Below are 18,574 nucleotides of genomic sequence, written 5' to 3' on the forward strand. Positions count from 1 at the left end.
AATTTATTCCAAAAACGACCAACGCCTTGTTCACTACATCTGACTTCACCAAGCAAGTGAGCATATTTATACTGGTGCAAAGTAACCATTAGAAGGTCAGGTGGGTTGCCAAGGAAACAAGTGGGGTGGTGATAGACATAGAAGAGTCTGTGTCATAAAAAAGTGCAAGTCATGGTTAAATCCTTAAGGACATGTAAACATACATTTTACATTAAAATGTTTAAACCGCACTTACAAATGTTTTAACACAAAATTCTGCATTTAAAAACATTTTTGGGTGTCTCAAAAGAAATATGTGGAGCCTCCTCATGTAGTGTTGTCATTCGTGTGTTAATACGTGCTGCCACTGACATAGACAAAGTAATCGAGCTCCATGCGGCTTCAAGTTGGCTCCTGTTTGGGCATTCTGCAACCGCTTTCACCATGTCAGGTAAGGTACATGTACATGTATTTCTTTTGCAGCCAGTTTTTTCGGGGATTCTGATTTTGAGGCCGGGGTCTTGCGCCTAAGTTGGTGGTGTACCTGCCATGGATATTTTACTTGAGTGCGTGTTCCCGCTGTGACCGGGGTTTTCGCGCTTTGGGTAAGCGTGCGGCTGCCGTGGATATTTCGCACTGAGAGTGTGTTCCTACTGTATGAAGAAACGCTGCTTGCACCTTACTGCTGATCTGAACTGACTGGTTGAACAAAAAGTTGGCGACATGTGTTCGAGTGGGGCTCTGCGTTGTTGGTTCTAACCTTGGGAATTTGCATTTTCGGTGCTTTTCATACTGCCCCAATGAGCATGTTGACCTGTTAGCCTGGGTAGGTCTGATTATTGTCCTAGGGCCCTCGGTGTGCGAGGCTCGTGTACGGCCAAAGTGGATTGCTAAACACATTACTGATGAGATGTTTTCGAGTGGAGCTCCGCGTTATTTATTCTGACTGAGGGATTGGTTGTTCAGTGCTTGACATACAGCCCCAGTGGGCATGTTGACCTGTCAGCCTGGGTAAAGTATTGAGTGGTGGTGGAATTAAACCCTTGTGGTGAGGGTTAGGCGGCCCCGGTTCGTGATGTGATGCCTTATTATCTTTTGGTGTCCATGTCAATTGCGGCGACAAAGTCGGTGGAGGTCTACGTGTATATACATGTTGGCTGTTGTGATTACGATCCCAAAGTTCTTCTTGGACTGATGGCTGCTGGGGTGTGGCGAGCGTATGGTTACTATCTACAGTGCTAAGTGTTGTGGGTGTATTTACAAAAAGATGGTGAAACTAGATGTTTTCAGACAAATGGGTTACTTTTAATTTTTTAACGCGAAGAGGCTAGTATGACGCATTATGGGGTACACACATCTTATAGGTGTACGCTTAGCGCTTCATCAGCATTGTGTCCATTGGGGATTTTACAATCGAGTGTGAGGATGTATTTGGATTCTAGCCTTCGTAGCTATTGTAGTCTATTGCCCCACCTGGAGTTTTGTGCGACACTATCACAAAATAAGATAGATATTCTGCCTTGCCATTGTGGTGGGTGTTTATGTGTTGAACAACCGGATATGATTGATCATCATCAGAATGGCTCTGAGATGTTGCAGGATTCTAAGGTGAACAGGGTGTATGGTGCTACCCACGTAAAGTTTGTTGCATGTACACCTGAGGACGTAGACTGCAAAGTCAGTCTTGCACGTCTAGTGCCCTTTAATTACATATGGTGTTTTCCTGAGTTGTAAATGTACTTCTTTGGTGTTCACCCAGTGTCTGCAAGCTTTGCATTTTGTGCATTTAAAAAATCCTGTTTGGGCTTTAAGACACGTGTTGTTTTTCTCCACTGTCGGTGCGTTCTTCGCTAATTCCTGTCGCATGGAAATGGCTGTCCGAAAGTGAGCTCTGGTAAATTTACACATGTTGGGGCTACGGTCGGGTGATTTTTGATGAGGAGCAAGTGCCTGTATAAGATTTTACGAAGGTTGGCATGGTATTTGTTGTACCCTGTTATTAACCTGGGTTGTAGAAGTTTTTGATGTTTTGGGTTCTGGGTTTTTGTTACTGCTCTTATTGCGCAGATCTTGTCTCTTTAAGCTCTTGCATTTCTTCTTGGCCTTGTTTAGGTTTTTCTGGGTGTATCCTCTCACACTAAGTCTCTCGAAAAGGCTGCCAGTGCTAGCATGCAGGTACCGGTCTGTGCTGCAGTTCCTTTTCATTCTCAGACACTCTGCGTAAGGTATGCTTTCTTTTAGACTAGTGTGGTGGAAACTTTGAGCATGCAGTATTGCATTCCCTGCAGTTTCCTTCCTGTGTGTTCGGGTTTGTACCTTACCCATCTCTTGGTAAACCTCTAAGTCCAGTAACATTATTCTGTCTGTGCTGGTTGTACAAGTGAACTTAAGGTTTAATGTGTTGTCATTGATGTTGGTTGCAAAATCTAAAGCGCTCTCTATAGGTCCTGTCCATACAATGAAAATATTGTCGATGTAGCGTCTGTAGATCACTATGTTGTTTTCAATTGTTTGCTGGTATTTTGCAATGAGTACTTGCTCCTCCCACCAGCCCATATGCAAATTCGCATAACTGGGGAAGAAGCAAGTACCCATGGCAGTCCCATGTGTTTGTTTGTACAGTAATTTGTTGTAGGAGAAGGTGCTGTTGTCTAGGCACCACTCGGTCATCTGCAGGAGCATCATGGTGTGTTCATGGAGTGTGATATCCCTGCTGCCTAGGTAGTGTCTCAGTGCATTTAGCCCATCCGTATGCCTGATGCTGGTGTACAGGCTCTGTACACCAAGTGTAACAAAGACAATCATTCTGCCAAACAAAATCTGAAACATAAGTTAAAAAGTCCTGAGTGTCTTGTGTATAGGTTGGCAGTGTTTTTACGAAGGGCTGAAGGAAGTAGTCTATGTATTTGCTGGTGTTCTCAAATAAGCTTAGTATAGCGGAGATTATGGGTATTCCTGATGGGCATCTGATGTCCTTAAGCACCTTAGGGATTAGATATAGTTGGAGGGTAATTGGATAATCCTTCTTTAGGAAGTCCAGTTCTTGTTTGGTGATTAAGCCTTTGCCCCTCCAATCATATAGGCATGCATGATATCTGTCCTTGATGTTTGTTATGTTGGCGTTGCTCGTTCTAATGTAGCATTGTCTGTCTTGTAGTTGTGTCATGCCTCCCTGTCGTACATCTCTAGTGGCCACAGTACTACATTTCCCCCTTTGTCTGCGCAGCGGACTACTATGTCTGGGCATAGTTTGATTTTCTCCATCACTTTAGAGTATTTGGTTTTGTGATCATTAGAGCTCTTGTTGAATGTTTCACTGCTGTAGAATGCTGGCAATTTGAGGTATTTGATGTCTTTGTCTGCAGACAAGTCAATGTTGTCTCTTGGCATAGGTGGGTTGAATTCCGATTTAGGTTTGAATGGTGATTTGACTGAGGCATAAATTGAAAAGTTAGAGAATGTCCCGGTTTGGGTGTTGCTCAAAGTTCCATCTTCCGTGTCCAACTCCATTTCAGGTCATCTCTCTCAGGAAATCCATGTCCGCTACACTTAGCGGTGGTGTTTCTAGTATTGTTGCCAGGACTTCAGTCTTGTCCAGGGATTTGTCTCCCATGTTGGTAAAGTACTTGTTAAGTTTGAGTTTTATAGTGAAGTGATGAAGGCCAATCCTTATCCGTGTAATTAAAATTGGTTTCTTTGCAGAAAAAGTCCCAAAGCAAGTGTCTTTTGTTCATCTTTTGATAAATTAAACAACAAGGATAACGGAGCTTCCAGCAAAATTGAGTTATGAACGCAAACTGTGAACTGACAAGAAAAACTAGATCACCATGTCATGTGTATATCTATCTGGGGTCATCCCTACAATAGACCCATATAGTGGTCAGGTAAGGATGCCCATCAGTCACCACACGGAACCGCCCTTCAACATTTGGTTTTCCTTTAAGACCACCACCAAGGGTGCCACTTAGCTTTCACGGAGGGGGCCAAGATTTTGAGAGAGCCCTCACCCGATCAGACAGGTCTTACTGTGGTCTTACTACTCAATTAAGAGGATGTTAAACCAAGGGGGGGACTGATATCGCAGTGCACAAAATGGTGTGTACAAAATAAGAAAAAAGCGTACTAAAATTGGATGAGGGGGTACTGAAAATGAATTTTATTCTGGTGCTACCCACTCTTCCAACATTAAAAAGTAGTCAGTGACAGTAACAAGAAAATTTTTTGGACCGCCTAGATGTAATGTGAGGTCAACATGTTTCAGCAATTAGCGACACATTATGCCATTACTTTCGTCAGGACCGAAATATACTGATAGCTACTGCAACAAAGTGACGATGAAACAAATTAGTGCTCAAAACCAAAGTAAATAAAACTGATACAGAGATCACCTAAATCCACTAGGTGTCCGCATCGTTTTCTCCACTCTTCCAAGTTAGTAGAGTATTCTAGGAACAGTGAAAAAATGGGATTCAGAAATGGGTGCCCTGCCAATAAACACCGCGTCCACAAACTCAGTTCATTATTATATACCAGGTTTAAATTTAACAATCCTAGTAATAGGTGTCAGAATCACATACACCCATAGCACTGTGTAGCCATGTGCAAATATCTCAACAATGAATTGAATTTCAAATGCCAAAGTAAAGAAACAGAAACCATCTTACCAGACTCGGAAGAAGCACAGACCTCACCCCACCTGGCCACGGCTCAGGAAAATAGGGGGAAGCACCGCTCTATAAAGGAAGGAGGCAAAAACACAGCATGCTGAGAAAGCAACTCCCTCATTATTGTTAAAAAGATCTACTCAGCGCCACTCACAGCAGGTTGCTACTTAACTAGAAACCAACATGGCTGTGTTGGAGAGGTAATACTAGGACTCTGGTTATTCGAGTCGAGACTGCCGACAGATTTAAGGGTCGGAACAAACATGGTGAAAAGTGGGGCCTCTGTCTTCCCACCTGTTAATGCACTTAAACCTAGAAACACCCCGGAATAGTCGCGCTACCGTAATAACGCCCTACCTGTCCGTCGGTACTCCGAAGCTCAGCGTCCGAGCCGATCGGGGAGGTACCTGAACACACAATGGCTCCGGTATATGACGCGATGCGTCATTCGACGAGTGCCGATCACGTGGCCCCCGAGCTTTGAAAAAAAGTAGATGATAGGCCCGAGAGCCAGCCACTCAGAAAACACAAAAGTGGGTGCCAGCCACTGAATGGAATCCGCAATATAATCACAACAAAGTATTCTTCGTGAGTTTTTTTTAAATTTGAAAGAGAACTTTAAAGGCATTACGTGCTCTTCGTGAATTAATTATTTTGAAGAGAAATCCAATCACTCAGATCTTATGAGGTAAAGGTTACTGAACGAACATAAAAAAAAGGTGTTTAATCATTATTTACGGATCACAAATATGTTAGTTTGGAGCAGGCAATATTCCTTGTTTTGTAGTTTATATTAACAAAAGAGAACTGCAATTCAGAAAACAATCACCCATTGAGGAGCATATGTGAAGAAATGTAGATGATGTCAGCCACTCAAATGTAAAAGCCATCTATAGTGCACTGACCATACCAAGCTGTCACCATTCTTCCATTAGATCTTCTATTTTTCTCAAAGTAAGACTCTTTTACATTAGTCACAAAAATACTGAACTCAATTGTCAATAAACTACCCATCAAGTTTGAAGAATCTACCCATCAAGTTTAAAGAATGGACCAAGGTATATCATCATTAAGGCCCACACGATTTGTACCCATTTTGAAAACCACTTTTGTTCTTTAAGTAGGAGACATTTGGATACGTCAGTGATGTGTGTAGGAATGTGAGGTTGTTCTATCACTGTCCATTGAAACGCCGTAAATGTATGGCGTGCCTCTAAAAAGTGATTGGTCAGTTTCGTGGCTTGTCTCTTGCACCTAATGGTGCTCTTGTGTTCCGATATTCTGACCCCGATCTTACCGGTTGTCATCCCTATGCATTTAATCCCACAGGGACATGTGATGAGATAGACATGGTTATCGCTGTTACAATTTGTAAATTTAGTTTGAATCCACGGTCTTGTGGTACCTATGTCGATTTCAGTTGATTTTTTGGTCTGTGGACAGGAATGGCACGAACCACAGGGATGATGACCTGTGACTGGGGGAAGGTCCCGAGGGAACCCAGAGCCCTGGGTTCTTCAGCACGCGATCTCGTATGGACCAAACGGTCTCTGAGATTAGGACCCCGCTGAAAGGAAAAAAGAGGGGTCTGAATTGAGGTCTGATCGGCGTTAAGGATAGATCAGTGTCTTTTGACCACTCTCTGTATTTTATTAGATAGTGTCCCAAATGTGGTGACAAAAGTAAGCCTATCCAAAGGGGGTTTGGGGGCAGATGGTTCCAAAAGAGCTTACCGATTGTTATTTCTGGCCCGTTTTAGAGAACGTTGCACAAATCTGGGTGGGTATTTCCTTGAAACTAATTGTTCTGTAAGAGCCATAGAGTGAGTTTTGAAAGCCACAGCATTTGAACAATTCCTCTGGACTCTAAGGTATTGCCCAAAAGGCAAGTTATCCCATAGGGACTTGGGATGATGACTATCGAAACATTGGAGGGAGTTTTTTGCCAGAGGTTTCCTGTAGAGTTCAGATTGTAAACCCTCTGGAGTTGATGTAATAAGCAGGTCCAAAAAGGCTAGTTTATCTCTCCCTATTTCGATCGTAAAACGAAGGAAATCATTCCTGCTATTTAACCAACCCAAGAATTCATGACACCTCTCACTTGTGCCACACCAGATCACTAGGACATCATCGATGTACCTTCTCCATGTTTTGATCCACTCAAGAAAGGGATTCGTGGTTGCCAGTACGTGCTCCTGTTCAAAGGAATGAACATATAGATTTGCCAGACTGGGAGCGTAAACGCTCACCATACTGGTACCTGATACCTGAAGGTATATAGTGTCCTCAAACTTGAAGAAGTTGTGCTTCATTGCCAAGGTGGCACAGGCCATGATAAAATTAACTGGAGTGATACTGTCCAGTGTTCTAGATTGTAATAGAAGCTGAATTACTTCAAGAGTTTCATCCTGTGGCATTGATGCATATAGGGCCTCCACATCAAATGAAACAAGGAGGTCAGTAGTGATGTCAAAATCTATTTCAGGCAAGAGGCATAGCACATCAGTTGTATCTTTTAGATAAGTTGGCATCTCTTGTACCATAGGGCGCAAGAAACAATCCACAAAAGTTGACAAAGGCTCAAGAACCAAACCAATACCCGATATCATGGGGCGGCCAGGAGGCGGTCTTTGTTTTTTATGCACCTTTGGCAGGGCATAAAAATATGGGGTCACAGGGTGTGTAGTACACAGAAATGCAGCTTCTTGTGGCGTGATCCACCCTTCCGATAGTGCTTCCTCGGTCATGGTGGAAATAATCGTCTTACGTTCTTCAGTTGGATCAACATCCAAGGGGCGGTAAGACCTCACATCACTCAATTGACGCAAACATTCTGCACGGTAGGTGCTGGTGTCCAAAAGGACAATAGCCCCACCTTTGTCCACTGGTTTGATGGTTAGTTTGTTGTTAGCAGACAGTGTTTTTAAAGCCAGTTGTTCATCCTTGGGAAAATTATGGAACACATTCGTTGTGTGAACAGGTCTTCAATGCTTTTCTTGATGGCTTGTTCGAAAGCAAGTACTTTGGGGGGCATAGTATGGGAAGGTGGATTGAAGGTAGACTTCTTTTTCAGCCCCGTGTTTGTTTCCCCAGTATCTTGCATTTCAGATCCCTGTTTGTTAGCAAAGAAGAAGTGCAATTTAACTTTGCGAAGGAATTTAGCTAACTCCAAACGAGTTTTAAAATGATCGTTCCTATGTGTAGGGTCAAAGCCTAAGCCTCTGTTGAGTGCTTTTTCTTCAGTTTGTGTCAACACATGTTGGCTCAAGTTGATCACGAGCCCGGTTCCACGCTGGTTGTCCCCTGCTCTTTGTTCTTCGTTGTCGTGCTCCTCAGGTTCCTTGTTGAAGATGTCGGGGGGCTGTAGTGCACATGTGGTTGCGGTTCCGTGTGGTGACTGATGGGCATCCTTACCTGACCACTATATGGGTCTATTGTAGGGATGACCCCAGATAGATATACACATGACATGGTGATCTAGTTATTCTCGTCAGTTCACAGTTTGCGTTCATAACTCAATTTTGCTAGACCCTCCGATATCCTTGTTGTTTAATGTTTTAAGGGGACCTATTGGAGAGAGGTCTTAAAAATCCCCATTGACCCTAATAAAATAGTTGTTGTTTGTTCATCTTTTGATAAAGCCATGTTGGTTAAGTTAATAACTGTGTTGCATGTCTCCATGGGTGTGTTTATCTCCTTCTGTTTCTTCTGTAGGTCGGTCTTGTCCTTTGTGCCATTTCTGCCCCACCGTTTGTTCTTCCTCCTTCTGCTTTTTGGGGGTTTGTTTTGTTGGTTGCCTGGTCTTGCCTCGGTATTCTTGGTCGAAGGCTTATGAGGGGTTCCACCCTTAAAAATACAAATTCAGACACTGGTGTTGGTACTTTTTTTGCATTGATTTGGATTTGCCCCCGCATCAGGGTCAGATTCCGCCCCGGAACTGATTTCTGATTCACTTAGTTCTTGTGGGCAAGGTGGAGAGCTGCCTGTGGCTGAGAGTTGTTGTCGGCGAATGTTTTCAAATTTGCGGGCAAAGGTATAGATCCTTCCTTGTGAGTAATCATTTCTGTTGCGTTAGAATTTCTCTGCTTTCCTTTCTTTGATGGTATTCTCATGTTTCCGTACTCTCATTTTGATGTCTGTTAAGCCTTTGTTCACTTCTTCTTGGTTGGGTAATTTGCCAAGTTAAGTCATGAGACATTCAATTTTTAGAAGTAATTTTTCCCTGTCCGTGGTCGCATATTTGATTAATATGCGCAGCATGTTGTGCGAGGATTCTGCGCTGTTGTCTGCCCAATCTTGTAGCATGGCCGGGTCTGGGTTTTCGTAGTTTGGAGCCACGAGGATTCTCAGTTTCCTCGGCATTCTCTCCACTTCAAGATACCTTTTTAGGAAGGTGCATTCCCACCATTTAGCTACTTCCTGTTTGCGTAGTTTTTCAATTCACCAACAGTCTTTTCACATCGCTGCCTCCGGTTGTCTGCTGTACATTTTTGCTGGTGGATGGCATTGTTGGTTCCTCATCCTTGTCCCTAAAGATATCAAGCACCGCCTCTGCACGTTCTTTCTCCCATTTGTCTGCCATAGTTTGTTGGAAAGTGGATTCCCTTTGACACCCACTGCCTGTAATTGTGCTTGCACTGCGCTCAGGGCTACCTCTTCCGCTAGCTTGTTCTGTGCGTGTAGGCACTACACAACCCCTTCACGCTCTGGTGACTCTCACTAATTCAAGTTTGCACTTCGGTCCCCACAGAATCCGGATACTCAAGGTTGCATTGTCGGGGAGATGTCTGCTTGCTAGATTTCCAGCTGCGGGGGGCTCTCAGTTTTCTTCAAACATGAAGAATTGTCCACACAGTTTTTCTGGTTGCTGAGAGCACCAAAGCGAGGAGGGTCGGTGTATGAGGCTCCAGAAAGCCTCAAATATAGATCCAATCCTGGACTCCGTGGGTTGAAAATCGAAGATATTTTATTCCAAAAATGACCAGACGCGTTTCAGCGGACTAGTCCGCCTTGTTCACTACATCTGACTTCAAAAAAGGAAGTGAGCATATTTATACTGGTGAAAAGTAACCATTAGAAGGTCAGGTGGGTTGCAAGAAAACAAGTGGGGTGGTGATAGACATAGAAGAGTCTGTGTCATAAAAAAATGCAAGTCATGGTTAAATTATTAAAGACATGTAAACCTACATTTCATATTAAAATGTTTAAACCATACTAATGCTGAGATCGTTTTAACACAAAATTCTGCATTTAATAAAATGTTTGGGTGTCCCAAAAGAAATATGTGGAGCCTCCTCATGTAGTGTTGTCATTTGTGTGTTAATACGTGCTGCAACTGACATAGATAAAGTAATCGAGCTCCATTCAGCTTCACATTAGCTCCTGTTTGGGCATTCTGTAACCGTTTGTGAGAACTTAGTGATGTTGGCTGTAGCACACTGGATTAAATAAGCCTGGTAACTGAAACTCCTGGAGTGCGAGTAATTCCTTTTTGGTGAGAATACGTAATGCGGATCTCTATTCCTGTTCCGCACTATTTGCACTGATCGTGAGTGTGCTGGGATAGAGGAATAGTTTGTTGAAACATATACCACTATGGATTACAATCCACCAAAAACGTCCATGAACCATGATGCAGTTGGTGGACTGCGACGCCCATTGGGGCGGGTTCTTAATTTTAGACACTGCAATCACGGCGATAATTACATGCTGCTGTTTCTTCCCCCTACGTCAAGCCAGTGAACAAGGGCTTGTGAGCCCAGAACGCGTGTGGCGACATGGTTTATGCTTGGAGGGTAATGCTGCTGTCCTGCCTTCCTGCCACAATAATAGGTATTCAACGCGCCTGATGTGTGGTGCCTGAATATTTGGTGTGCTCTACTGTTGGATCTATAGTGGTCTGCCCAAGGCCGCGAGGTGCCCCGTTGCGGAAGCTGTAGCTCCTCCGAGCAGATTACTTAGAAGCATAGGAGGAACAGCATGGCCGAGGTGGCAGGTGAAAGGGGGCAGCACTTCAGTTTTGCCATTCAACAGCGAAACCCATTGGGAACCAAAGACATTTGGGGGCTTAACCAGCAAACCACTACGGATTACAATCCACCAAAAACTTCCAAGACCATGATGCAGTTGGTGGACTGCGACGCCCATTGGGTATCCAACACGCCTGATGTGTGGCGCCTCAATATTTGGTGCGCTCTTCTTTTGGAGATATATATATATATATATATATATTTATCAACTGTGAAGGTGTTTACTAAAGACTTCTCAGATCACCATTGTGAGTAGCTCCATGGAAATTCTATTTTTTACACCAGACGTTATCCTCTCTAATGCTGAGGACATGACCCCAAAATCATAACCGCTGGTATTCTTCAGCACTCAGCATTAAAGTAGAAGCATTTGATCTAATTATTTAATCAATAACGTGTCATTTTTAAGTGATAATTGCAAATCCATAATTAAACTCCGTAGGTAGAGTGTTGAATTAATTTTAGGCTTCTTCAATTTCCAGTTCATGTGTAGTTGCTTCTTCTATATTTTTAAGTTGGCGCTGCTCCCATTTGTATAGTCTTCTTTTCTGTTTGATAAAAATATACATTACAATCAGTTCCATGTTTAAATATTTTAGTATGTGTTACTCGAAATATAATAGATTAGTATACTAAGGAATTATGAATAAAATTACATTGTAGTATAAACACACTGTATCGTACAAGCATACCCACATACAAAAAATAATGTTTTTAGAGTCTCCACCATTGTCATGAACCTGCTACACAGAGTGGCTCCTGTTAAACCTGTAATACATCAAGTCAAAACGTAAGGAGTCACTGCATTAGAGTAAATGCATAACAGAAGTCTTTACTTCCCTTACTTTACTTTACTTTACTTACTAATGTACTAGCTCTCACCCCTGAGGCGGAAAGCCGGGGGACAGCGTGCTACGATTTTTATCATCTTTTTAAATTGTGTATTACTGTGGATTTCATTTACTTTGTGGGGCATATTTTAAATCTTTGGCACTCTGTGCTAGCCTTACCCTTGTGTTTCCCCTCTCCCAGCGCAACACAGCAGACTACGTGCTGATGCTGCGGGAGAGACTTGCTAGACCCCCCCCCATACTGGAGGGAGGAAATGATTGCGGTCCAGTCGCTGGCCGCATCCCACCCTCCTCCAAACTGGATAAAAGGACACGGTCTTCCCATCCGCGCAGCGGGCGCACCGGCGGCGCGCCAAAGGCAAGCCCGTCTGTGTCCGTCCAGGGCCGGATGGGGCTAGGGGCCATAAACTCCGCTCAAATTATCGCAGATGCCCTGAAACCGGTCAGCTATTCCAAAGACCAGCTAATACGCCTCCTCCCTCCCATTCAGAGAGCCTGTAGTCATACTCTGGATGTAGATAAATTACCACTGATTTGTAAGACCTGCCGGTACAATCCAGTCAATAACACTACTGTAGAGTGTAAGACAGAGTTTATGAACATGCTATTGATTAATTGTCGTTCTCTTAGGAAGCACAAGTTGGATATCTATGGCCTCTTGGTGGAAAAACAACCAAATGCACTCTTCCTGACCGAGACTTTGCTGGATGCAGAGTCTAATCCAGATATATTGGAAGCACTCCCACAGGATTATGGGATATTAAAACTAGACCGGGTCAAACAGAGGGGAGGTGGTATCGCCATTATTCATAAACTGGTTCTGTCATGCACTTTAGAGACAGTCTTAATTAAAGATTGTGAAGCTGCTCTCTTTACTATAAAATACCGCCCCAACAGGGCCATTAATGGCTACCTGATTTATCGTCCACCAGGTAAGACGTCGCCTTTTTTGGACAGCCTGATGGAAGTAATTGCCCACCCTGCACTAAGGTATAATAAGTTTCTGATTTTGGGTGACCTCAATTTTCATATTGAAGATGAAAACAATAAGGAAGCTTTAAGTTTACTAGCAATTTTAAAAATGTTTAATCTCAATATTCAATCCCTGATTCCTACCCATAAAGCAGGCCATCTTCTGGACCCGATCTTTGCCAACTGGGAGGGGGTGGCGGTTCAACCCCCGAGTAAGGTATTATGGTAGGACCATTTTCTGGTGGAGTTTACTAGCCATGGGGAGTCTAAACTATTGTCTAGTACTAAACTGATGGCAGGTAAACGTAGGGAATGGGGGGAAATTAAGCAGGGCGAGTTAGAGCTAGCTTTAAAAAGAGGCACCCCCCCACTTAAAGATAGTGTAGATGAAGCCTAGACAGACTATGAAAAATGGCTGTCAGGAGCTTTGGATGAAACTGCCCCATGGACTACCAAGGCCCCAGCGAGGTGCTCTAAAACAGCTCAGTGGTTCAATGCTGATTTAAAAGTATGCAAAACTGAATGCAAAAAGTTGGAGCGTATTTGGCGCAGTAAATATGATGACTCGGCTAAACTCAATTATAAAAAGAGTATAAAGTGTTATCATAAACTGATTAGATCTACCAAACGTAACTTCTTCAAGAACATAATTGAATTGGCGGAGAACTCTACTAAAGAACTTTTTGTCATTTACAAAGAGCTTACCTCATTGGAGAGAACTATAGCCCCTGATGTGCACTCGACAGCCATGTGTGAAGCTATTGCTGATTTTTTTGTGCAGAAAGTGGAAAATATCTATAAAACCTTTCCAGAGGTACTGGAAGAACCCCTCAGGGATATCTCTACCAGCAGTGAGATGACTAACAACGGGTGCCTTAATCAGTTTACAGTGCCCAACACCACGGAGTTGCTGAATATTATTTGCAGCATCAAATCAGGCTCCCCTAGGGATGTGGCTCGTCCCAACATCCTTAGGAATCAAGCCAAGCTTCTGGTGACTCATATAGGCCTCATGGCGAAACTGTCCTTTCTAACAAGTCGTATACCTCAAGACTAGAAAATTGCGCAGGTCATCCCCTTAAAGAAAAAACCTCATCTGAGTGCCGCGCAGTTGGATAACTATCGTCCTATATCACTGCTGCCCATTTGCGCTAAGGTGGTAGAAAAGATAGTTAACAAGCAGCTCTCTGAATATTTGGATAGGGGACTACATCTGCATCCCTCGCAGTCAGGATTTAGAGCGCACCACTCAACTGAATCGGCCCTCCTTTTTTCCACCGAGCTATTAAGGAGTAGAGTTGACGAGGGGAAGACAGCCGCGCTCCTTTTATTAGATCTGAGCGTGGCATTTGACACCGTCTCCCATCCCCTGTTACTTTCTCGTCTTAGCGAGGTTGGTTTTAAGGGTCTGGCTCACGAGTGGATGCGTACATTCTTGGCGAATAGGCAATTTCAAGTTCACTGTCCACCTTTTAAATCTGAGGTGCGTTCGCTCAAACATGGGGTGCCTCAGGGCTCAATTTTGAGCCCGACTTTGTTTAATCTTTATATGGCGCCCCTGGCCCAGCTGGTTGTGACGCACGGGGTTCAGATAGTGTCATATGCTGATGACACCCAGCTGGTAGTGACACTGTCTCAGCCCCCAGAAGAGGCCTCAGCCAACTTTACTGCTTGTCGGAGTGGACTAGCGGGTTGGATGAACACAAACTGTCTACGCCTCAACGCTAATAAAACCGAACTCCTAGTGTTGGGGAAATCCCCATCCATTTGGTCGTTGGCATGGTGGCCTAAAGAACTTGGCACCGTTCCTAAACCATTGGAACAGGTTAAGAATTTAGGGGTCAAATTGGACGAGAACTTATCCTTTGAACATTACACCAGAGGGATAGCAGGTATATGCTACGGGATCCCCAAGATCTTACGCAAGACCCTGGATTCGCTTCCTGCAAATAGCAGGAAAAAGTTAATTCATACTCTGGTGACGCCCCGTCTCGATTACAGTAACGCTTTATACTTAGGCCTGAGTAGGAAGGGCCTTCATAGGCTTCAATGTGTTCAAAATGGAGCAGCTAGATTGGCTCTTAACCTCTCTAGAAGATCTTCAGGGAAACAAGCCTTAGCGCGACTCCACTGGCTCCCCATACGGGAGCGCATCATATTTAAAAGCATGTGCATAACCTATCGCATTGTTTATGAGAGAGGTCTCGTCTATCTACAAAAACTACTCACCAAGTACCACCCTAATCGTCATCTACGATCTCAGGGTCGTATGTTCTTTCAGGTGCCCAGAATCCAGCGGGCACTGATGGGTGGCCGGTCATTCAAATATTTGGCCAGCAAACAGTGGAATGACCTCCCCCTTGAGCTCCGGTTGGAGCCATGTGAAGGAAATTTAAGGCGTAAACTGAAAACTTACCTTTTTCCTAAACTCTGAGATCCTTTCGCCCTTTCCCTCAGCGGTCTTTTTCTCTGGGGTTCTGGTCTAGTAATTGGTTTTAAAGCGCGGGGACACACTGTTGCCTAGTGTAACCAGGCGCTATACAAAAGGTTTTATTATTATTATTATTATTATTATTATTATTATTATTATTATTTATATTGGGTGCATAACTTTTGGGACCTTTATAACAAAAGTACTACACATTGCTAAGTGTTAAAACAATTTCATCAGGAATCACTAAATTGAAGTCAACCAGAGTCAGTATGTCATCCCAGTAAATTCTGGTCAGTGTGGTCCATCTTTGTATAGTTGCAGGTCTTCCAAAGGTGCAACCCTGTTAACTACTTTCATTATTTCATTAACCCCAGACACATTTGTTTCCCTTCTCAAAAACTGAAATTGGTAAGTTATTGTTAGCTCCACAACCCATAACTTGTACAAAAGCCATGCATACCATAGCTGGACACCAAATGCAGTGATTATTGTCTCACCCTCAATTTAACAAATGCAATTGCAAAAGATGTCAACAATGTGACAGGTCAGATTAGTTATCACATTAGCATTACCATTAGCAATGAAACAACAATGAATATAGTGATATTTAATTTATTTTTTGGGTATGTGTTATGTTTTGAGGTTTTGCTAGCATGTGTTATTAGTTACTAGTTTTTTCCCGAGATCATAAGCATTAAGTTTGGTGTTGTTCTTTCCTTATAATTTTTTTAAAACAATGTTCAATTGCCATAGATGTTTCAGGTCATAATGCAGTATTTTGTCATTTTCCCAATTATAGGTATTCTTCTACCAGGCAATGAATGAATAGAACATTGGCAAATGCAGCATTTATGTTTTGTTTTATTGTTTAAAATTATTCAGATAACTTACAATGATTGACAGCCGTCAAACACTGGACATTTGACAAAACTGAATACAATGCAGTAGCATAGCAAAAACTTCCTCGCATTCTTCAACTCAACTTTTTCTGGCATTCATGAGATTTCATCAAGGTCCCTCAGGCTAAACAGAAGCCTCAGATAACTCATCCTACCAAGTATGTGTAAAAGAATGTTTTTCTCACTGGCACCAAATGTTTCTGTATGATAAATTCTTCCTTACCACAGGGTATGATTCCAGCTCAGCTGAAGCAAGAGATCGCACCTCTAATAAAGAATCCCTCAGCAAAATTATCATTAGAATTATATCAAAACTATATTTACTAAGCAGGATTGTTGAAAGAGAAATTGCAAAGCAATTCCAAAAGCATTTGAACTTACTTTAACCCTGTGGCACTCACACAGTAAGTGTTAACAAATGTCTCAAAAGATCTTGCCCCAGATGAGTATTAGCCAGCAGCTGCACTGATCCTTTTCCACCTGCAATACCTACAATATCTCATGCACTTACATGAATGCCAGAGTAACCTCTATATTTGCTCAAATATTTTCTTTCAAATAGAAGACAATACATTAGGCTTGTGTGAATTGAACATGTAAGCATCCCTTTAGACGATTTCCCAAGGTTCTCTGCTTTCTTCACCCTTATTCAATGTGTACAAGTACCCAATCCTCCAAAAATTAATCTCTACTATCTTTGTTTTTCTAGGTGTATGTTTATGACACCCTGAACCTTCTTTGACTTGAGAGAGACTTGAATGGTAGAGTAAGATCAATTCAAATTCAAAAATTCTTTATTTGGGCCAGTTTGGCCATAAAAGAGTACAGGATAAAAAAACAAGGTGAAATGGAAGAGAAAGGGCGAATACTAGTAACATTAAAAAATCATATATATACACATGGCAATATATTTATATAGGCAGAATAAAATCTCTCATCTTTCGAATATTTTAAAATAACTTCAGATTCTGGACAATCATTCTGGTGCAAGTAATAGATATCAATTAATTTACGCTGCTTGCACCACATGGCTAGCAAAAATTTGGAGAGTGCAAAAACAATAGTGCTCGATATACTAGTTTTAAGAATTCTAAAGGCATTCAAGCAGTGTTTGAAACCCAAATTTCCGCACAATGGTGCCACCCAATATTTTCTTGATGTGGAGTAAGCTGGGCAAAAGAAGAGAACATGAAGCTCATCTTCTATGTCGCAACTGCAGCCCGGGCAAGACTTATCTAATGAGGCCGTCCACTTACTTGTAACGGCCTTCAGAGGTAAGGTGCCATGTCGCCATTGAATAATAAGTTTTCAAGCTAAAATCGGGAAGACAACGTCCATGAAGTCCTCAAAATAATAATGTGATTTGGTGAATGCACAGCTTTGATTTTTATAGAATATTGACAAGATTGGGTGCTTCCAAGGGTGGCGACCAACGTCCCTGGGTGCCTGTTAGTAGATACTGAAATAGTGTCACTAATGAGTCATTAGGAACATCCCCTTAGAGCACCCTTTTACTTCCTCCCTTAGAATCAGAGGATTCCACACAAGTTTTATCCTTTTGAAAAAAGGTTTATTAACTTAGTCTTTTCATTTGTTTGTATACTTTTGCTCTGTTGTTTTAATTATTCACAACATTTCTCAGTGTATATTCACATCAGTGACATAGATAGTTTCTTTATCCAATGCATTTCGGGCGTGCCGAAGCGCCCTTCATCAGGGAATACATACTCTAAAAATAAACATATAATGCCAAAATTAAAATGTGTAATGTTCATATCAGTTCCAACCATTAGGATTTTGTTCAAGACATCGTAACTCACAGTGACTAAACATTCGTGGATGTGCATATGTTAGTAAATTGGTTCACTCACGTGTCACTGTTTTCTAAAGAAATTCGGTATCTGTAAAAACGGGGATAGATATAAATACTCGGGTAAATATGCTGCTCGCATATAGACGCTTCTATTCTGCACTAGCGTTTAGCTTATGGCTATCTGAAAACTGACCTCGTTTCAGATGGTTCGGCGTCTCTTCGACGTACGCTGCCCTTCCGAGTAGGATGGTAGTTAAGGAAACTAACAACAACCATTCCTATATGCTATCATTCCGCTCACGTGACCGTGAGGCGGACGGCCTGATGGCGGTTACAACCCGCCGGGTAAACCTATGTTATCGCCATAATATTATGACGAAAAACTATATCAAAATAATAAGGGTAACCTAATGTTCAATAGAGAAAATTGTAACAACGTGTTCACAAAAAAAATTCAAAAAAATGAGGTCAATAGTATACAAGGCTCGAACCCTGGGATGCTTACGCAACTAGGGGCCAAAACTTAAACGATGGTGCTATACCTCTATTGGGTGTATTGTGAGTGAATAGAAATACCTGTAAGTGGTGAAACATTAGAAAATTACACTCATAACGAAAAATGAAATTGTACATACAATATCGCAGGTTGTTCAGTCCAGAGTGAGGAAGACCCAAAAGGGTTCCCTTATTGTTATACGTTACCAATTGTTAAAGATAGCATGATAATTCGCTCCTTTCATTTAGTCCATTGGGATTCTGGGTGGACAGTTTGTGAATCCAAAAGTTCTCACGTTGTAGCATGTGTTTGGTGTTATCTCTTCCTTCTGCTTTCTCTACGACTTCTAGGATGATGTATTGTAGTTGTGAGATGTTGTGTTTTGCCTCTATAAAGTGCGTGGCTACTGATGATTTGAGGTTCTTCAATCTGATATTT

General features: G+C 42.4%; 1 protein-coding gene across 1 annotated transcript in view; it reads right to left on the reverse strand.

Annotated features, from left to right (window-relative positions):
- Nucleotides 1-10,869: 10,869 nt before the first annotated feature.
- Nucleotides 10,870-18,574, reverse strand: part of CCDC201 (coiled-coil domain containing 201) — a 131,682-nt gene continuing 123,977 nt past the window's right edge. Inside the window, exon 2 of the mRNA XM_086966834.1 lies at nt 10,870-11,219. Within this exon, the coding sequence (XP_086822960.1) occupies nt 11,133-11,219 (87 nt within the window). The 3' untranslated portion in view covers nt 10,870-11,132. The remainder of the gene's footprint in view (nt 11,220-18,574) is intronic.

This window comes from Lissotriton vulgaris, chromosome 4_1 (genome assembly GCF_964263255.1).
Source record: "Lissotriton vulgaris chromosome 4_1, aLisVul1.2, whole genome shotgun sequence".
Classification (NCBI taxonomy): domain Eukaryota; kingdom Metazoa; phylum Chordata; class Amphibia; order Caudata; family Salamandridae; genus Lissotriton; species Lissotriton vulgaris.